At 35.0% G+C, this 22,066-nt stretch overlaps 1 protein-coding gene across 9 annotated transcripts in view; it reads left to right on the forward strand.

Moving 5' to 3' along the window:
* The window catches only part of R3hdm1 (R3H domain containing 1), a 167,802-nt gene that overhangs the window by 77,266 nt on the left and 68,470 nt on the right, over nt 1-22,066 (forward strand). For 5 of the 9 annotated variants that reach the window (XM_013517471.1, XM_013517474.1, XM_013517476.1 and 2 more), the window contains exons 4-11: nt 1,797-1,838; nt 2,318-2,402; nt 6,710-6,829; nt 7,604-7,682; nt 15,983-16,042; nt 16,127-16,267; nt 20,193-20,301; nt 20,384-20,479. In XM_013517471.1, the coding sequence (XP_013372925.1) occupies nt 1,797-1,838; nt 2,318-2,402; nt 6,710-6,829; nt 7,604-7,682; nt 15,983-16,042; nt 16,127-16,267; nt 20,193-20,301; nt 20,384-20,479 (732 nt within the window). Of the gene's footprint in view, nt 1-1,796; nt 1,839-2,317; nt 2,403-6,709; nt 6,830-7,603; nt 7,683-15,982; nt 16,043-16,126; nt 16,268-18,075; nt 18,203-20,192; nt 20,302-20,383; nt 20,480-22,066 lie in introns of those variants that run through there. The other 4 variants (XM_013517475.1, XM_013517477.1, XM_013517478.1 and 1 more) reach the window with 4 other exon arrangements.

Here is a 22,066-nt window from a genome sequence, read left to right on the forward strand (position 1 = left end):
AATAAGCAGCCAGAAATTTTAACTTTTTCTGCATGAGTACAGTGTTTTGCCAATTATTTTATTTCAGACCTGTTTAGTAGGTGTTAGTCTATTGATTCTTAAAATTTTAAGGGATGAAAGCAGAGGACAAAAGTAAGTCACAAATTGTTTCTGCTTCCTTGGAATTCATCTAGTCATGTGCATTTTCCTAGTATTTGTTATTTTTCTCCCATTTTTTTTTTTTCTTTTAAAACTTGGCTCTATGGTAACATAACTTCTTTTACTTCTATAGTTTGTTTTTTTTTTTGGTACCAGGAATCAAACTCAGGACCTTGTGCTTGCCAGGCAGGTGCTTGTGCCACTGAACTATATCCCCAGCCCCAACTTGTGAGTTACATGCAGTTAGAAATCCTCTTCAGCCGAGCGTGGTGGCACACACCTGTAATCCCAGCACTTGGGAGGCTGAGGCAGGAGGATGGTTGCGAGTTCAAGACCAGCCTGGGCTACAAAGTGAGTTCAAGGCCAGCCTGAACTGCATAACGAGACCCTGTCTCAAAAGGACAAAAACAAAACAAAAAAATCCTCTTCACCAAATTAAATAAGAGCACGTAGGAACAAAAGGCAGTACCAACATGCAGATGATGCCCTCCAAGGCAGCACTGCCGTGTGTACCTCTGTGCACATATATGCATGTACTGTGTATGTACCATTTCTTCTCTAAGAAAGTCATTTTTTTCTTTCTCCTGTTTTCCTTTCATCATTTTCATTGTTGATTGGGTGATCCAGGGTAAAAATCCTAATGCCTAATGCCATGCTTCTTATCTTTAAAGATCTTTGGACTCTTAAAGAGAGACATAACTTCATGGTACTATAGATTGTCATTTCTGTTGGCTCTAGACAGAAGGCTTTTCTGGACGTTAGACTAAAATAGTAACACTTTTGTTTCTTTTTATCTGCAAAGCCTACTGGTCTGAGTATTAAAAATTTCTGTCTGTTTTGTGTCATTACCAAATCAGTTCGTGGTGTCAGTGAATATAAAGGGTAGCTCTCTGGACCGTATGCTGTTTGGGTTCGAGTTTGGAGTGGTAGATTGGAAGGAGGTAAGAGTATTTAAAATCTTACCTGATTTTGATTCACAGGCACTTTGACTGGTTTCCCAAACCAAAGCCTGGAATCCAAATAGAAAGCTAGTCGCCTCCGTGGTTTCCTTAGTTGTATGACAGATCTGTCATGTTAACCATCTGTATTGGAAATATACCCTGTCCTTCACTGGCAGTCACCTAACCCAAGACCTGCCAAGTAGTATTCTGTCACTAATAAACCAGTGGTGTACTTCATACAGTGCCAGAAAAGCTCAGTAGATGTGTGGTTGGATTCTCTTTGTGCATTTGAAACAATCTCCCTAAGAAGGTGGAATTTTTTTGAGCTTAGCAACTTCTTTTTCAGCAACTTTAAATTGCTGAGTTGTGTGTGGTTCTTTGCCCCTTAACCTTGGCTAAAGTATAATATATTATAAAATAGTGAAGAAGAGAAGTGTATTTTATTTTGCTATTAAGAAGCCACCCTATAAGTTCCATGGAGTTCAATTAGCACAGAATTTGCTGACTTTTAAAAAAGCCAACCTGCAGAAGGACTTCAGAGAATTTTCTACAAGTATACTTCTGGGAGGAATCAGTCAGTACTCTTTTCTCTGAAACCAGCTTTGATTTCCTCATTTTGCCTACCTTGTGCATAGTTTTTCCATAGTTTAGGCTTAAGAAGCAAGTCTTCTGTCTCAGTATGAAATTTAATACAAATCTTTCTTGTTGTGTATTCAGCGGCCACTGCAGTCATTTGGACAGACAGGAAAAAGGTCTAAGGTATAGTAAATATTTTGGTGTGCTGGCATGCCAAGGGCCGTCCTTCATGCTTGATGAATCCTTGTTTTCATATAGCACTACATTCAGTTTAGTTTTTTCATATTTTATTTGGGGCAAAAAGCTTTTTTTTTTTTTTTAATTTGGGGATTTTGTCTTGCCTAGTCGCTTTTGTGCATTGCTTTTTTTTATCTTTGATGGTTTTTTTATCTATAGAGAAAATTGCTTTTTACCATTCTTTGGTTTTTGAAGTTGGAATTATTCTCATTCTTGCTGTTGCTATAATTTTCCAAAGCTGCAATTTGTTTTCCCTCTTAACAAAGGATTTCACTGGTGTTTAATGATATATTTAACTTGTACATTTCATCTACTTCTATACATAGCAGAAACTTACAAAGAAATTTAGAAACTCTCTCCAGGGGGCTTTTGGATATGCCCTAGATTTATTAAATGTAGTGTTAATTATAAATACTTTTCTCTAGTCAAGCTCAAAGTTAAAGCTAGTTCGGAGCCTTGCAGTGTGTGAAGAATCTCCACCACCCCCTGCAGCAGAGATATCACAGGAGAAAAAAAAAAAAAAAAAAAAAAAGGAAAACAAAAACAAAACAAAAATCTTTATTTGAAGACATGGTAGGATTGGAGAAATCTTTTTGTGTGGTTAAATAAAAGTTGAGACTGTAAGTGTGTGTGTATGTTTTACTTTTGCTAAATGAAACTGATTTGGTAATACTTGCCACTAGTGAAAAGTTGAAAAACTGCTTCTAAGCTGTGATTTCTCTTTTGGAAAAACCTTGTGATCATGTAATTAATTGGAAATGCAGCTTTAAGAGAGTTATAAATTATTACTGAAAAGGTATAAAATATTAAAGTGATACTTCCAGTGAATGTAGTTATGAAATTTATCCTTAGCTTTGCGTTTTAGAAACTTGCCAGATACTGCTTCTGTATAAAGATACTGCTTAAGATTCCTGCTTGACACATTATTTTACTTAACCTGAGTGCATAGTAAAGCCAATTTTTATTTTAGTGTGGCTCTTTAATAGTTGTCTAATACCTTTAATTTCTCATCTATTCTTCTTAAATATAGAGCAGTGAGATTCAAGCAGTTAATTTGCCTCATCTATCTTGTTAATGCTGTAACTTCACTTTTGTATTAAGCTCAACTATAGAGTGATCTTTGTCTTATTTGAACTTCTGTGCAGAAATGTTTTAGATTTTTTTTTAGTTTATCACTGTGATAATTTGGGCTGTTAGTTGCTTGTTCTACTTTATAAGAGTTTAAGCAACATAAATTCACTGTATCCCAATGATTAGTTTCCAAAGAATTGAGGCAAATTTATTCAAGAGGCCATGTTATTTTTTGTTGTCTGTTTTGAAACAAGGTCTCCCTGTGTTGCCCAGGTAGGACTTGAACTCACAGTCCTCCTACCTCAGCTGCTCAAAGAAGCAGCTATGATTTTAAAAATGAGAATGCTTTTACAAATTGCACATCTTTTTTAAAAAGTTGTATATTTGATGTTTGAAGCAAAAATTTACTTTTAGATGATACTCTCAAATACTACAAATACCAAAGATGTATTGACATATATTTAGAGTATATCCTGCTCTTAGAAAGAAAGTACTATACTTTGTTTCTAAGATGCAAAGAAAAAGTTTTAAAATATGTAGATTATTTTTTGTTGATGAAAAGTTCTTAAAAACCTTTTTTCTTTGATACTTGTTTACGTGTCAAAATAGAGAATTCAAAATTCACTTGTGTTTTTTTTTTTTAAATATAGCTGCATAGGAAATAGCTCTACTGTTTGCTTGATAGAATATATTTTAGGAATAAAACAGCAAAGTTTCTAGCAAAAGGCAGAAATATGATCAAAATATTTTGCTAAGTACTACTGTATTGCTTGGAAAATATTTTCAGATGTAAGACTTTGGCTTTTGCATGGCTGTTGGTAAGTCTAAAGAGTTGATACACTCTGAAGGAGAACACCCAGTTTAAAAGTTCTTTTGTATAAGTGAGATTGAAAAATATGCCTACTCATGTTAGAGCAGTAGATAGCATAGTGTTTTTTGAAAATTCATTTCTTCCTTTTTTTAGAATTTGTTTTTTATTCTGTTAACCAAAACATTATACTGTACCATCTTGGCATCATGGCATAACAATCAAAAAAGAGAGGAAATGAGAACCCTTGGGCATTCTTAAGTGTGTTAACACAGGAGAAGTACACAATTTTTTAGAAAAATTGTATCATGAACTTTTTTTTTCAGTATATTTTACCATGTGTGAAAAATATTGGGGAAACATAGTATATAAATTCGGCAAGTAAAAATTCATCTGAGGAAAAAATTACTATAAGGAATGTATTCTGCAATTGTATACATCATTGATCCCAGAATTTTTGTATGTTATAGTTCAAAAAGAGGAGTTCCATTATTAGGGATAGTGAATAAAATGGTTATGTCAGAATTCACTTATGCCTCTTAATACATTGTCTCTCAGTTTCTCTTGGATACAATTCACTGTTTTCTTTTTGGATAATTTATTATCACCCCTTTGAATAAAAGATAACTTCTTTTCGTAGAAAGTTTTCTTCCAAGCCTTGGGTTAACTAAATTGCACCTGAATGGGAATAGGAAAATAAATAAAATGTACTAATATCTAATCTTTGATGATAGAGACACTTCCCATCTAATTTGCTTGATTCAGAATGTGATTTATGAGGAATTACTGTGAAATAAAATGCATCATAAAAAAGGTTGAGAGACAGTTAATTTTTTGACAATTAAAAGAAATATCACTTGTGTCTGATGAAGACTTAAGAGAGGGAAGTGACCTCAATAATAGATGTCAGTGACAGTGAGGAGTAAAGGAATTACAGCTTCCTGTGGAGATGTTCCAGTTATTTAGTTAGAAGAGTTTATGTGGAAGGATTTTAGCATTTAAAATGTGTTGTTTATTCACTGTTGAAAACAAGGCCAACTGAACACAACACCCCAGAGTATTAAGCTTGCTAGATTTTTAAAATGCAATTCATCCTGATAAAATAATATCTATAATTTAACATGTATGCCTTTGGGAGAACTTACAAATGAAACATGCTATTTATTAGAAGTACCTGTTAAGGAAGGTCCACGGTGGATAAAATCTTTTCTACCAACCTGTGTTTCACTGGGTTACCCTTGAGTAATGAAAAGAAGTTACAAGTCCAGAGATCTAACTGTCCTGCTTCTGAAAAATAGTTCCAGGATTCCTTTCCAAATACTTGTTTTGCAGTTATGGAAAGAATAAAGGAATGCGATAGAAATAAGTCAGAGTAACTTACTGATTACTGAGTGCGGTGAGGTCACCAGTGTCCTCAGTGAACAAGACAGAGGGGCATATAGCAAGTGTTCATCATGAGGACAACAATTGCCAATACATAGCATTTATCCCAGATTGAGCAAAAATTTGTATAGAGATGAAGTGGGAAAAAGAATTGAGAAGTTTAAAACAGCAGATAAGAATCCTGCTGTAGAAAAAATTAATTGAAATTCGGCTGAAGGTTATTTTTTTATTTATGGGCAAAAAGTGTGTAGAAATTCTGCCAACTTGAAGCTTGATGCAGAATTTTACATGCTTTCTGATACTAACATACTGCTTATACCACTACCACCATTTAGAAGATCTAAATAATGTTCTGAGGTTTTTTTATTTTTGTTTTTTGATCACTAAAAAACAAAGGTACGATTTAGTCTAAAAATGTGCTATACTGTAGTAGACGTGGTCTGGAATTTCTTCTAACTTTCTTTATAATTGTGCCTAAGTAAACAAAGCTCAATATGTTGTTTTTTAGGGTTTGGGGGATTTGTTTGGTAGACAGGGTCTCTCTATTAGTTCAGCCTGGAGTTGAACTCACTGTGTAGCCCAGGCTGGCCTGAAAAATCATGGCAATCCTCCTGCCTCAGCCTCCCAGTTGCTGGGATTACAAACATGGCACTGCATCCTATCCTCAACATGATTTTTTGCCTTTTAAAGCTATGCAGATTAATCCAGTAATCTTTTTGGGTTCTGAAACTGCATATGATAGCATTTTTTTTAAATGAAGTAATTCTCCATTTTAGCCTTATAGAATATGATCACTTTAAAATTCAACATTACATATCTGAAGAAATGCAGTTTTGTTTGGAATCTTCAAAACAACTTTGTGGTATTGAAGGAGGCACACTGCTACATGAATCTCAAATAGGAAATGTAGTCATATGCCTTTGATTTTTGCAATTTTTATACTGACATTTTCATATAGCAGGAGGCTAAAGGAAATATTTTCTTATAGTGGTTACTAAAAACCTAAATTTTATTGATTATTGACTTGACACTCATACAGCCCTATTGTCATGATTTTTTTTTTGTTGTTTTTTTTTTTGTTTTTTTTTTTTGTTTTTCTCCGGTACCGGGAACCAAACTCACGACCTTGCACTTGCCAGGCAGGCACTTTTGCCACTGAGCTAAATCCCCAGCCCCTATTGTCATGATTGATGATAATTATCATGCTTTTGCTTGGCACCTCTATTAAAAGTAGAATTACAAAGATCTTAGTTCTGACCTTCCAGGTATTTCACAAGTGCACCTAACCTATAATAGGAAACATTTGTTTTCTCAAATAATTTTGAGGGTATGTTTCAATTTATAGATTCAAATGAAAACATTATTTGAACATTGTTACACAAGACTTTAATAAAACTAATAAAATATTTTTGAGTTTTCTAGTTTGGAAAATATAACTGGGTAAAATAAAAATCTTTCTCTTCTTCCTCCATACATTTGTGTTACTGAGAAAATATAAATGTGTGGAACTAAATGAGTAATTTATATTTTCTTTGAATAACTTATTTTGCCTTCCAACAGGAAAGAATTCAGATCCAGTTAACACAATCATTTGAAAAAGACGAGAAGCCCTCAAAAGATGAAGCAGAAAAAGAAAGAGCCAGTGATAAGTTGCCCAGAAAAATGTTATCAAGAGGTTTGCTATTTATTTTTGTTTCTTAAATAAAAATGTAGTTTTGTTCACTGTAATTCCATCCTTTGCCTCAAAGTACTGCACACAGTGGGTCTCTTAAAGATAGTAAAGAACATACTGGGGGATGATAAACAGTATTTACTTATCTGATATATCACAGTTCTGTACATCAGTAAAATGCTTTGGCCAAAATTGCAACACATAACCTGAATCACTAAGAGAGATAATCATCATGATCTGCTCTTGGTCTGTCTCCTATTGGAATACTAGAATCATTGTTATTTGAAGACTGAACTAAAAATGTTATTACTTATTCCTTATCAACCATACAGAGAACCGAAGGAAGCCCTAGTATTTAGTATCCACTGAAAATATGCTTGTAAACCCAGAATGTTTATCATTCATTAAAAGTTTTGAGGGTTTGCACCACTAAGTCATTTGAGTTTTTCGTCTAAAGAGACAGTTTTGAACATGAAGATGTGGTAAGTATATGAGGATCTTTAAAGAATTAAAAACAAATTAATCTCACATATGTGAGAGATTAATTTAAGAATGTGCCTGTACATTCAGTTATATAAACCCTAGTCAATGCACATTGTATGAGAACGGAAAAGTCATCATCATTTGAGTTTATCATAAGTTCCCCTTTCCTACTTTGTCAGATTTTTTTTCATTGTGGGGCATCTTATTTTATTTAAGATATACATCATGTATAAAAGGGAAAGGGGTTTGTTTTCAAACAACTTTATACTGGGTTTTTGTGTTATTGTTTTTTAGATTCCAGTCAAGAATACACTGATTCAACTGGCATAGATCTACATGAATTTTTAGTAAATACATTAAAAAACAATCCCAGGTAAAAATTAAATTTATAAGGTTTACATTGCTTCTGGCATACCATAATTTTGCTATATATGTTTTCATTATTAAGGTAGAGTATTAGAATAAGATTGTAGATACTTGATGTACACCAGAAACATTTTAGTGTCTTAACGTCTAAGATGATCTTGTTATGTGCACATGTATAAATATCTTTTTGCATTATGCATGTCATACTCTATGTAGGAATTTTGGGAAATATAAAATCACCAAGAAGTTTAGGTTCTAAAATGAGATTGAGAGAGCATTAACAGAGGGAAAATAAATATATATAACCTTCCCATAATGCACTCAACCAAAATAAGAGCTCATTGTGTTCGTTTATAATAAGGTTTTGAGTTTAGTTGAACATAGAATTTTTGTTCTTTCTTGCTGAGTTTATAAACTTTCCATCCAAAGCCTTTTGAGGCTCTTATTTGAGTCAGTATTTTGTGAAATCTTTTTCTTTTGCCAGGGAACCAGATGAGCAGTTTTTAACTTTCGGGTAGATCATCAACCCCTTCAAGGCCCACAAAAAGACCAGCCACAAAACATCTCACACTTACATGGAGTAAAAGATGATAAGGTTAAGAACCATTTTAGGTGTTTTCCAAAGTACATAGTTTTTCACACACAGTGAAACAAAAATAAAACATCACTAGTTATGAACACATGGAAGATAACATAAACAAAATTCTCTTTAGTCTCAGACTTATTCCTTGTTTAGCCTTATTTCAGAATAACTTTCGGTTTTTCATTCAGGGTTTGTTTTATTTGTGCTTGTATTTAGTACTCCAAATGGAGAGTCACCAAAATGACTCCTTCACAGTGGGCACTGAAAGATTATAAGTATGAAGTAAAAGAAGATTGGCAGCTCTACATGACGTATTTTCCCTGTGGATTCATTAGTCCATCGAACAGGCATTTACTGAGTGTCTGCCATAATGCCAAACATTTTCCTAAACATCGTAGATGCAAAGATGAAGAATCTGGGATGAAAGAATCTGGGAAGACTTTACTGAAAAAGTAATATCTACACCAGGCATAGTGGTGCATACCTGTAATCTCAGTGCTTTGGGAGGCTGAGGCATGTGGATCTTGAATTTAAGTCCATCTTGGGCAACTTAATAAGAGCTTGTCTCAAATTAAAAATGTATTGTTCATACAGAGAAGCATGGAAAGGGAATTTCAGATAAACAAGAGCATTGACAAGATTTAGTGGTATAAAAGAACTGTATTGCCAGGCATGGTGCCTCATGCCTGTAACTCCAGCACCTGGAAGGCTGAGGCAGGATTGCTGTGAGTTTGAGGGCAGCCTGGGCTACATAGTGGGTTCGGAGCCAGCCTAAACTACATAGGGAAAAATAATTGTCGCAAAAGAAAGAAAAGAACTGTTGTATCTAAGGAAAGACAGTTTTCCTGTATCCAAGGAACATTTTGCCCTTTGGCTCTGGCTTGGGGGCATGTAGTACATGATTCTAGAAAGTAGTGGAGAAAGTGTTCGTGAGATACAAAGCTCAAGTGCTTCCAGTTGTCCTCAACCTGAGATGGGACCAGTGTCCCAAGGTGGTGAGAAAAAGCTCTTCTGACTGTCGACTACTAGGAAATTGCGGACACTACAAAGATCTGTAAGACGGCGATGAAAAATTACCTTATTTGAAATGCCAACTGTGTACAAACCAGTAGAGAAATACTGCACATGGCCAGCTAAGTTGAGGTATAATTACAAAGTTTGAAAAAGAATAATATCATAGGATTTGTGTTTTTAGAAAGATCGCTTTGGTGAAGAAGGCCATAAGCAAGAAGGGTGGTTAGGAGACCTTAAAGAGTACAAACTTGTTTTTTGGGTTGTTTTGTTTTGATAGGTAATTGCCAGACAGGGTCTCACTATATAGTTCAGGCTAGCTTTAAACTCAATTATGTAGCCCACGTTGGCTTCAAATTTGCAGCAATCCTCCTGCCTCAGCCTCCAGAGTGCTGGGATTACAGGCATGCACTACCTTGCTGAGCTGGAAAGGACAAATTTGGAGGAGTATTTAGGAAATTACCGTTGAAAACTTGATATTTATTTGTATGTAGAAGGGTAATGAGTATAGCCCCTACGTTTCTGGCTGAGCTACTTGCTATCCCCTTAACAGCTAAAGTGAAAAGGGATCAAGAGTGAATGAAATGGGAAGTGCTGTGTTATAAATATATGCAGAAGTGCTTAACATAGAGCAAAGGAGATGGGCAACTGAATAGGTTGTTTTCATGTGAATGAGCTACTGATTTAGGAATCATCAGTAGAGATAAACTTTAGTATAAATGGGATGGCCCAAAGAGATTAGATAAATGACAGGGACAAAATTCTCCAAAAAGACACTTTTAAAAGGTAGATGTGAAGGGAAAGACTTGAGTCTTGTTAAAATTTTATTTATTTTGCGGGGAGACAGGTTCTCCCTTTGTAGTGCAGGCTTGCCTTGAACTCACTACCTAGTCCAGGACGGCCTCAAACTCCTGCCTCAGCCTCCCAAGTGCTGGGATTACAGGCATGTGCCACCACACCCAGCCCAAGATTTGAGTCTTAACGATAACAGAAGGATGAGAACATTTGTCCTAGAAGTCAATCAAGGGAAACAGTTTCACAAAGATAAAGTAACAGAAGCAGAGCAAAATAAGTATCAAAATCAATCCATTAGGTTGGGAAATTAGGAAATCATTGGCTGCCCTAACAAGCCTTTTCATTTGGATTAGGGTGGGAGATATTTGAAACAATGGGTGGGGGATAAGTGGAAAGGTGGGAAATACATAGTCTGCATGAAACAAGATCGTATCCTGAATAGGTAGAATTTTTTCCCCTCTTAACTGTGTGGAGAACATCCGCAGGGAGCAAAGATAGTGCATCCCAAATGAAATTTCTGTTGTACAGTTCTCACTTGCAAAAAGTTGTTATCTAAACGTGTTTTCAAAATGTATAATTTAATGATTTTTAGTATCGTCACAGATAAGTACAGCTATTGCCACAAAAAGTCTCAACTTTTTCATCACCCTGAAGGAAACCCAGTGCCATTTAGCTATTCCTGTGGTAATAGTGATAATAACAATAACAATAGATTATCCTGTTTTCTATTTCTGTAGATTTCCTTGTTCTGGACATTTCATATAATTGAAATTATGTGATATATGGTCTTTCATGACGTAGTTTTCTTCACTTAGCATAATACTTTCAAGGTGCATCCATATTATAGCATTACCAACTTTTTCTTCCATATATGCATGTTTGAGTAGATACACAAGTGAATTCGTTTAATGGTGAATATATGGTGTTATTAATGTCATTTGTGAGTTTAGAAAATTGCAGCTAACGTTAAATTTTGTCAGAAATATAGTTGGCTTAATAAATGGCTCTGTATTCAATCAATAAAACAGATGGCTAATTGCCAGATAAGCTGGCACACATTTAATGGTGAGTACAGCAAATTTCCATTGAAGTTTCTGGGATTCAGTATTGCCTGGAGAATTCTGCTAGATACTCAGCAGATTTATTTTTATTGGTACTAAAATTTAGTAAAATTTTCCTTTCATTTAGTAAATTTCAAATTTTTTCATAATTCTTTTTTCATCTTGTTTTCAGCCTAATTAATTTCATTTGTTAAATAATGAGTTGTGTGGAATTTGTGTATAAGAAATATTTTCTGCCAGGCATGGTGGTACACACCTATAATCCCCACACTGTCCAGGCTAAGGCAGGAGGGTCATTTCGAGTTTGAGGCTAAACTGGGCTACATAGTGAATCCAGGCCAGCTTGAACTACGTAGTGAGATCTTGTCTCGAAAAACCAAACAAAAAACATTTTTTCAAGGCATCTCTTAACTATAATTCTTACTGAATTAGAATGTAGAAACCTGAAGGAGTCACTGACAGAGATTATACTTACATTATTCTTGGCTTTTGTGTTAATTTTATAGCCATATTGTATAAGTTTCAAATGCAGAAACTAGGGGCTGGGGATTTAGCTCAGCAGCACAGCCCCTGCCTGGCAAGCACAAGGTCGTGAGTTCGATTCCTGGTACCAGGGGAAAAACAAAAATGTAGAAACTAAATATATTCACTATTCAGATATATATTATTATTCAGAATAATTCCAATGTCTGTATTCAAGTAATAGACAGGAATAAACCCATAGATTAATCTTGAGGATGGATATTTTTAACTAATCTGTTTGCTTTAAGAAATGTTGAACCAGGCGTGGTGGTGCACTCCTATAGTCCCAGCACTTGGGAGACTGAGGCAGGAGCTCAAGGCTAGCCTGGGCTACAAAGTGAGCTCAAGGCCAGACTGAACTGCATTGCGAGACCCTGTCTCAAAAAGACAAAAGAGGGGCTGGGGATTTAGCTTAGCGGCAAAAGCGCCTGCCTGGCAAGCGCAAGGTCGTGAGTTCGGTTCCCGGTACCGGAGAAAAACCAAAAAAAAAAAAAAAGATTTGATCAAAAAGACAAAAGAAAAAAAGGAGAAAGAAATATTATATAATTTGTCTGCATTTATATATCTAAAAATTACTTTCACTAGAAGTAAGTTCAAGTCACTTTATGTTTGTAGAGATGTGAACAGGGACATATGAAACATGGAGTAAGAGGTGTTGAGGTGGACGCAGTACTGTTTTCTGCTTTTTTGTTTTCTGTCAGTGGTATACCAACTGCCCACACTTTCTCTAAAGTAAGTTCCAGTATGCCGACTAGAATACTGAAAATTAGTACATTGTTATCTTGTTTTCATTTTAAGGAGTTTATCAGTTTGATTGAGATCCTTGTTTTTATTATTGTTTTAATGATACATTTAGCATATATTGGTTCATTTAAAGGGTTATACAATAGCAGTGTCAGTAAATATGCCTACTTGTAAGATGATTTTGATTTGTGTGCTAAATGTAAATGTACCTTAAGAAAAATAACTTGTGGGTGCATTAGTTCTGGTTCTATATGTATGCTCATAAATGTTTAGTAACTTCTAAGTTATGTCCATTATCAGAGTACTTAATTATAGTTTTGTAAATTTGGAATCTTGGACTAAACTACAATGAATAAAAGATATAAAAAAAGGTATAAAAAAATTATAAAAAGTATAAAATCTAATACCTTACAAAAGTTGCTAATTTTATTTTTCTAAGAAAGTCAGCTAAGAGAATATGGCCCAGATAATAGGAAATCCTCTGTAATCCATAGGTTTATATTTTAAGAGGAGAAAAACATGAATTTATAACAGTGGTTAGTTGAATTTTTAGATTTATTTTCTTGCACAGAAACAATTTTTTTCTAGTGGCAGTATATTCACACAGGAACATCTGCAATATATCTGCTGTTTAATTCAAGCACAGAAAATCAATTTAAATGCAGTTTTGTGAACTCAGTAAGATGACTGCTTCAGATTTTGTTATAATGAGTATAAAATACATCATAAAAATTTTTTCATCAAAAAATTTTTTTATCTCAAAATAAATTGATCCCAGAAGTTTAGATGAAAAGAAGGTCATATAGCTAGACAAATCAATCCTTTTGGGGGATGAAAATCTTAATAAAGTGAAAGTCCCCTATTATCCCCCAAAATTTTAAAATAAAAAAAGATTTAAAGACCTTCTGAATGAAATAATTTTATTGATGTATCCCATGCAAAATATATTTGTTGAGCCCTTCTATATATTTACAGTCTGTCTTGGTTGCTTTTCTCTTGTTGCTGAGACAAAATTCCCGACACCCAAAATGAAGGAAGGAAAGGTTTATTTAGCTTACAGTTTATGGAGGTTTCACTCCATACTTGGCTGGCTCCGAGGCAGAAGGTAGCAAAGCAACAAGAGCAAAGGGGGGAATGGCAGCCGAACAGCAAACATCTTACTGAGTTCAGCAAACAGCAATGGCAGAGCAAAAAAGGGTAGAATGGCAGCAAGCAGCTTCTTTCTTGCCTTACATCATAAACAGGCTACCCCCACCTAAGGGGCGTGTAGCTCTCACATAATCTTTGCCCTCCTCTTTCACAGGCTCAGGATGTATACAAAATAAGCACTCTGGCTTCCTGCTAAATTACTTAGCCAAACTTCTAGACTCCCCAAGTTGACACAACGTATCAACCATAACACAGTCCAAATAACTACATAATGATAATTGCAACACATGGTAAAATATGAAAGAAACAGATTTTAAGAAAAGAATATAAGAGGTGTTTTGAGCAAAAAAAGTGCTGTGTTCAAGAAACAGGGAAGGGATAGGCCAGAATAATAACTCATGTGAGTTAGGATCACATGATGAGTCTGGAAAGGTGGATGAAGACCTGCCTGTCCCTGCCTCCTAGTCCACATTACAGATGTTCAGTTCTGAAAGCAGTGGGAAACTCAGGACAGATTTAACCAAGGGAATGGTATGTGTTCACATGTGTTGTTAAAAGGTCATTATTCATATCACACGAAGTGTAAATTTGGATAGAATACGAAACGCCACAGGCAAACAGTATTTTACTGTTATAGTAGTTAAGCCAGGGATCCTAATTATTTGGCTCTAGGGTCTGACAGTGGAAAAGCAGGAGGTAGATAAAATTTGCAGTGGTGGTTAATTGAATAGGAGAATCAGAATGTTAACAGGCCTAAAATTTTCATGCTTCTAATAATGACACATCGAGTGGAAAGTGGTGCCACTTACTGAAGCAGAATACTAAAGTATAATAAGGTCTGAGAGAAAAATTGCATTCTGCTAGAATGTGTTATAAGTACTGTTTACAGCTTTAGGTTTGAAATCAACAGGTAGACATGGTTTTCACTTGACTTTTTAAAGTATAAAAATGTGATTAAATATGTTGAATAAATGATTGGGAAAAAGGTTTTACTCAGTTTTATGAAACTTCTTTTGCAATGTACAATGAAGATCAAGTTCAGGTGACCTGAGCAGGGGCTATTAATTCCTCTATTAAAGTTTGTGGAGATCAAGCCGAGTGTGGTGGCACACTCCTATAATCCCAGCACTTGGGAGGCTGAGGCAGGAGGATCATTGTGAGTTCAAGACCAGCCTGGGCTACAAAGTGAGCTCAAGGCCAGCCTGAACTGCATAATGAGACCCTGTCTCAAAAAGACCAAAAAAAAAAGCTAGTGAAGATCGTACCATTAACTGTTTATATTAGAGTGTCATTAACCCTTTGGTCTCATTTTCTTGATTTATAAAATTTGGAAGACAGAACTAAGTGATCTATAAAGCTACTTCTAGTTTTAAGGTTATATAGGAACTTTTTTTTAACCATGTGCATGAACTCTTCAGTGAGCATAAGGAAACACTAGAACTATGTTCTGGGTATATGAACAAGAAGGACCTTTGGGAAGTGGTATCCTTAATTTGTTACAGCCTGAGTACATTAAATAGTGCTCTGGTGATCTAATGGTACACATGGAGATACTCACTAGGTGCTGATTTGTTTAAATGTATACCTTGACTCACTTTGATTTTTGTGGGAAATTTTCTTAAAGCCTTTAAAATACATAATAGCAATGTATAAAATGTTTTGATGAAAAATTGAAAAGTTCTTTTCTGAGATATAGTAACGTAGTTCATACTTACATGCTATGGCCTCATTTATGTACTAGCGTTAGATTCCCATAGGAGAATCCCTATTCTTACTAGCATTACATATTCTTTAGGGTACAGTTTCTATGGAGTTCAGCATAATAACAAAGTCATGAGCCTAACTACAGATGTCTTTTCCTGCTACCTTTCAGGTTTGCAAATGAGGAAATAAAAGCTCATACTCTTGTTATCCATACAGAGAGAGTGCAAAGGCCAATATAGTAATACCAGATCAAAATGCATTTAAGAATTGCCATATGTTGCCAGACATGACAGCACATGTCTATAATCGCCTCAATTCAGGAGGCTGAGGCAAAAAGGTTGCAAGTTTGAGGCCAACCTGGGCAACTTACAGAGAGCCTATCTTGAAATAAAAAGGGGTGGGGAGTGTAGGTCAGTGGTAGAGTGATGCTGGATCCAATCCACAGTACCACATACACACAGAAAAAGAATGGTCACATGTTGATAATTTTTAAATTTTTGGCTAAGTACATTACAGTATCCATTCTAGATTAGTGCACTGTGAAAATTTTCATATAAAAAGTTAAACTGAAAAAAAGTCATCTTTTCAAAACAGAAGACGTGAATAACTTTAACATCAAGCTTGTAGTAGTTCTCAATGTTTAGTTTTCAGAAAATTAAGTGTATAAATTTATAACTTGTTGACATTATTACTTCAGTGTTAAGTTTTACATATAAGAGTCTTCATACTTTGTTTCAGGGACAGAATGATGCTGCTGAAATTGGAGCAAGAAATTTTAGATTTCATTGGTAATAATGAGTAAGTCCTGACATTTTAACAAGAAAAGAAATTGTCATCACAATTCTCCCTGACTTACTAAATTGGCTTTTCTTCTACTTGTAGGTCTCCACGTAAAAAATTCCCCCCAATGACATCTTACCATAGGATGCTATTGCACAGAGTAGCTGCTTACTTTGGATTAGACCACAACGTTGATCAGAGTGGAAAGTCTGTCATAGTAAACAAAACTAGCAATACAAGAATGTAAGTGTCAAGAGATACAGATACATGTTATATATGTGTATACTAATATTTATCTTCCTACAGCAACTTTCATCTGAGGTTTTCCCTCTATTTTAGCTGTCTCAAGTAAATTTGATGATAACTTTATGGAACAGACCAAAAAATGCATTTAGTTGTCTAGGAACAAAATGCACCAGCCTGTACTCAAATGAGGAAGGTGAATGAGGGCTGGGGTATGTGTTTTTTAAGAAATAAATGAACAAAAACCCTCAGATTACTGTAATACCAGCAATGAGTGACAACCACTGTCTCAGTGGAATTTTTTTTTTTAATGAATGCAACTCAGAGAACTGTGGCCATCCCTGGGTAAACTTGTGGGGTTTTTTTGTTTGTTTGTCTTTATTTTAATGGGCAGAATTTGTCTTTGACACCTCAAATCTGATTAATCTTCCTCTTCATTGTTCTTTTTGAAAGCCCATTTTGCTCCTTTTCTCCCACAAATCTTAGGAAGCTGAGACTGTTGGCTAATGCAGAATTAACCATACGTCTATGTCCTTTTCTTCCTTTTCTGTGCTATACGTAAGTTACTGGCAAATTTTTTAAATTTTAAAGGAGCCAGAACTCAGTGGTACAGTGCTTGCCTGGCAAGCGTGAGGTCATGAGTTCAATTCCTGGTACTAAAAATAAAAAAATAAAAAAATTTTTTTTTTAAATTTAAAAAGGGTTCTTTTTTCTTTAAAAAGTAATTGCTTGTAGTTTTGAAGTCATTCATCAGAATTTATATTTGGAAGCAGGAGGCCCAGTGCAGAGCCACCCGAGTTAAAACAGATGTGTAGCACTTCTTTTGTCTGTTCGTAAAGCTAATCCTAAAACAACCATTTGAGTTCACCTAAAATTTTAGGCTTGCATGGTGATTTGCCTGTCAGAAGGATTTTCTGTAGTGATTTCAGATGCGGCAGCATTGGACCTATGGTCATGAGCAGAAGTCAGCTTCAGATGCCATAAATAATTCTCTTCAGTCTGTTATTTTTCTGCGCTTCCTGACTTCAGACTTCTGTCAGGGTCTTGTCTGAGCTACCTGATCTGTATGATTAGATTTCATTTCTCTATATCCTTTCCTTTATAATGGCCTTTATCTTTATAGCTGCCATATTGCTTGCTGAAACTAGTTTTCTTCCATTTCAAGTAGTCAACTAAGAAGATAAATTTAGTATTTGTAAATGATTATTCCTACAACTAAAATTAATAAAAATAGTTTTGTTGGGAACAAAATCCTCTTTAGGATTACCTGAAAATGTGTCTGATTTTTCACCTAAAAATGTGAATCTAGTTTTTCATCTTAAACTTTTAAAAATATCTCAATCACTTACTTTTCCCAATTAGTTAAATAACTCAAAATACAAACTATACTGACAGTGAATAGAATTGTAATTCATTTAACCAGTGCCTTTCAACACTACTCAGAGCTGCTGGAGCCCCGAGCACATGTACATTAGCAGGCATTTTGACTAACATTTTGACTGATGACTCTCTAAGGTTTTCAATACAGTGTAACCTCAGTTATTTGAATTCAACAAGTAATATCAGAAAGTTCTAGAATTGTCTTTTTCAAGGTAATCAGTAGTTTAGCCAAGCAAAGGTATTTATGATGTACCTAAGAGAATTATGGGTTAATAACATAATTATAATTGAATATTTCAGATCATTGAAGTTACACTGTATTCTTACTTTATATCTTCTGGGATATCAAGAAGGTTGTAAATCAGAAAACCTTAGAGATCTGCTCCACGTTGAATAAAAACAAACTTACCTTTTCCTCATAGGGAGATTACCCGCTCCAGCCTTCAACCAGTGGTGTTGTGGATGTCAACAACCCAGTGTCCACTGGGGTGTCTCAATGGAGCGGGAAGTTGGCGATTGCAGGGCAGTAAATTCAGGCATCTATAAAAGAAAGAGGTAAGACAGTCTTAAGGTTAGCTGAAATGCCTGCCAATGCTATTTGGTGTGGGAATCCAGCTGCTCTTAGAAAGGTTGCCAGGTCCTTGGTTAAACCCTAGAGTGAGTTCACTTTGGAGTAGCAACCGCTCACCAAAGTACAAACTCCTTGAGTAAGAAAATGTGACTTTGAACACCTACACAAATATATAAGTAAATGAGCCAGTCATGTGACAAAAATAACATACTACTATTGTTAGAACTAAATAGATAATATTTCAAACCTCCACAGAAAGCAGTCTTCTCATCCTTTTGGTTATGAAGCTATTTGTATACTAATTCTTCTCCTTTACCTTTTATATAGCTTATGTAGATCCCAACTATTTCACTCATCCAAGCCTACTTTACAATTGAGATTTATTTTGCTTGCTCACATAATTTGCATTTTTAAATTGCCTTTTGCCTAATTTACAGAGTTAATTGTAGTACTTTATTTCAAATTCATGGGGGCTGGGGATTTAGCTCAGCGGCACAGTGCCTGCCTGGCAAGTGGGAGGTCGTGAGTTCGATTCCCGGTACTGGAAAAACAAACAAACAAAAAAAAAAACTAACAAAACAAATAAAATTCATTAGGTTAAACCAAATACTCAGCAGTGTTACTTGGGTCCTATATATAATGAAATATCTGGCCTTAGTTTGCCAAAAAATGTTTACTGGATTTATAATTAGCAGTTTACTTAGAGTTTTCACATGTACTGTGTGCCTATATTTGATATATATTTTTAAAATCTACTTTGGGATTCGGTTATATTTTCTTTATAGTTACTAATTTATATATATTAAGCATTTCAAAGGAATAATTCCAACTTTGTAATAAAATTACCTTAAGTCATAGAGTGTTGATTGAATTAATTTGTTGGAGGTGAACATGTTTTGAGGTGAAATTCAATGTACTATAATTTTCCTAGGGCCACAGTCATGTGTGTGCCTTCCAGGTCTCAATGGAACTTTGAGCATTTCTGAACTGAAAAGGCCAATCTGCTATAAAACCAATGTTGCTAAGAACGTACAGTCATTACTTTAGACTACAACACTAACATTCAAAGGAACTTAACATAAAGGAACTTATAAAGCTATACCCTGCTGTAATTAAGAATTTTAACTAAGTATTTATAGAAGTGTAATGTATATGTACAGTGCTGTGCTTTCTTCTTTGTCACAGCATTTTTAAAAATATTGAGAGGAAGCAATGCAGATAGGTTATATAGACTTCAAATCTAACATATGTGGACTTCCAGTATGACTCTTGTTCTCGTTCTCTGACCTTGCACTGTTTCTTGAGCCATTTCAACCTGTTTTCTCAATAGCAACAAATTTCTGCTGAGTGTTTACAGTTTTAAGTACTGTTCGTATATTTGTTCCATTTTCAGTACAACCCTGTGAGTTAGGTATGCTGTAATTCGCATTTTATAGATGAGGAAGCTACAGAATAGAGAGGTTGAATGACTTGTGCAAGTCAGTCATAAAGCCAAAACAGTGGTAAATTTGATGTGTGAACTCAAGTAGACCTGACTCTTGATTCCATGTTGTTGTTTTTTAATGGCCTTTCTTTTTTTTTTTTTTTTTTTTTGGTTTTTCTCCGGTACCGGGAACTGAACTCACGACCTTGCGCTTGCCAGGCAGGCGCTATTGCCGCTGAGCTAAACCCCCAGCCCCTATTTTTTTTCATTTTTTTTTTTCTTTTTTTTGTTTTTTTTCTGGTACCGGGAATCGAACTCATGACCTCACGCTTGCCAGGCAGGCGCTGTGCCGCTGAGCTAAATCCCCAGCCCCCTTTTAATGGCCTTTCAACCATATTGTGGGATAGTGTCTTTGATGAGATTTTGGTAAGGATTAGATGAGATAACATAAGTATCTCATAATGGCATTAATAGGCAGCATTTATTACTTTTTGTAAGATGTTGTTTTTAACTTTCTGTAAATGTTATACATTATCTTTTTTGTTTTCTAGACCTGATCAGAAATTTAATGAACATATTAAAGATGACAGAGGTGAAGATTTTCAGAAACGATATATCCTTAAAAGAGATAACTCTAGCTTTGACAAAGACGATAACCAGGTAATAAAGAGCAAATATAACATTTTTAAAGATGCAAAACTTACAGCATTTTCCCAAGTATTAACTTTTCTCTTTTCTTCAGATGAGAATACGATTGAAAGATGACAGAAGAAGCAAATCCATAGAAGAAAGGGAGGAAGAGTACCAGAGAGCTAGAGACAGAATATTTTCCCAAGATGTATGTAATAACTTGTTTGGGACTTCTTTTTAGGACACATTCTAGTTGCACTGTAGGACCTCAGTCCCTCTTTAATCTGTTGATCCCATTTATTTTTAGCCATACTTGTTAACACAAATTCACCTGTTAGAAATATTGAGATAAAATCTTTTCATGTTAGTAGTTTAAAGAATGCCACATTACAGGAGTAATGTAGAATTTTACAGCAGTTAAAAGCAGATGGACTCTAGAAGTTATTTAAATAATACTGGGCTGAGTATGTTTGTATAATTTTTTTTCCATACTTGTAACAGACTTGAGGTTTTTAGAGCATTGCTGTTTACCAGCAAAATGATATATTCTAAACCCTGCTTCTTTATTATAATGGACTTCTTTGAGAAATAATTTCTTTTTTTAAAGAAAAAAATTGGTTTGTTTTAATAGTAATTTTCAACTTTCTAAGTGATTATATGAGAGAGACCTCTAAATGACTAATGATGTTAGGGATATTTGCCAGAAGAAAATCATTTGTTTTACCAACATTTGTTAAGGACCTCTGTTTTGCACCTCTATGTATTAAGTACCTCAGTACTCTTTAAGGATATGTGAATGTGTATAATATATGCTAACACTGCTACAGAGAAATTTTCTCCTTTAAAAAACAAAAATAGCTACATTCAGACTATCAATTGAGAATTTATAATATATAACAAATCGTATTGAACACCTGTAGTAAATACTGTGCCAGGCACTAAACAATGTATCTGTAGAGTTAGGATTCACAAAACAGCCCTATGTGATCAATACTATTATTGTTTTTATTTTGTAGATGAAACTGAGGCTCTAAGGGGCTAAGCAGAATAGTCAGAGTTCACACAGGTAGGAAAAGGCAGAGTTAGGATTTCAGCAGCGATTATGGTGAACTCAGAGCCTATTCTAGATACAATTTTTCCTTACTAGTTTAAATCTTTTTTTTTTTTCTTTTTTTGATACTGGGAATCAAACTCAGGACCTCACACTTGCCACACAGGCGCTTGTGCCGCTAAGCTGTATCCCCAGCTTTACTAGTTTATAAGATAGTTGAGGTTTCTAGGTTTGATGGTCAAGAAATGACAATATGATACGTGGTTTGCATGGAGACATGAAGTTTATAATAGTGTACACAGCAGAAAAGCCCTTCATACTATGAAATATGCTAGAGAAGCACAAAAAACAAGAATTGAACCCTGGTGGAAGAGTTAGCTTCCAGGAGGAGCACTACAGAGTGAAGCATTCCAAGCAGAGAGACAGTATTTGCAGAGGCCCGGGATTAAGGAAGAACTTGACACATGAAAGATTCAGAGTTACCAGGATTATACCCTGGCTAGCATAGGAAGTAAGGAAAGTTTAGGAGAAATAACTAGGAACTGGATGACTTGGTCCTTAATGTTTAAGGGAGTTGGACTTCAGGCGTTTTTTGGTCAACAAACATTTTCTGTATAGAGCCGTATAGTAAATATTTTAAGCGTTTTTCAACCCTCTATCTTTATCACCTCTACTCAGTGTGACTTTCTATGTGACAGCAGCATAGACAATGCATAAATAAGTGGTTATGGCTGTGTTCCAGTA

The sequence above is a fragment of the Chinchilla lanigera genome, unplaced genomic scaffold (genome assembly GCF_000276665.1).
Source record: "Chinchilla lanigera isolate Chin_1 unplaced genomic scaffold, ChiLan1.0 scaffold00039, whole genome shotgun sequence".
In the NCBI taxonomy this organism is placed as follows: domain Eukaryota; kingdom Metazoa; phylum Chordata; class Mammalia; order Rodentia; family Chinchillidae; genus Chinchilla; species Chinchilla lanigera.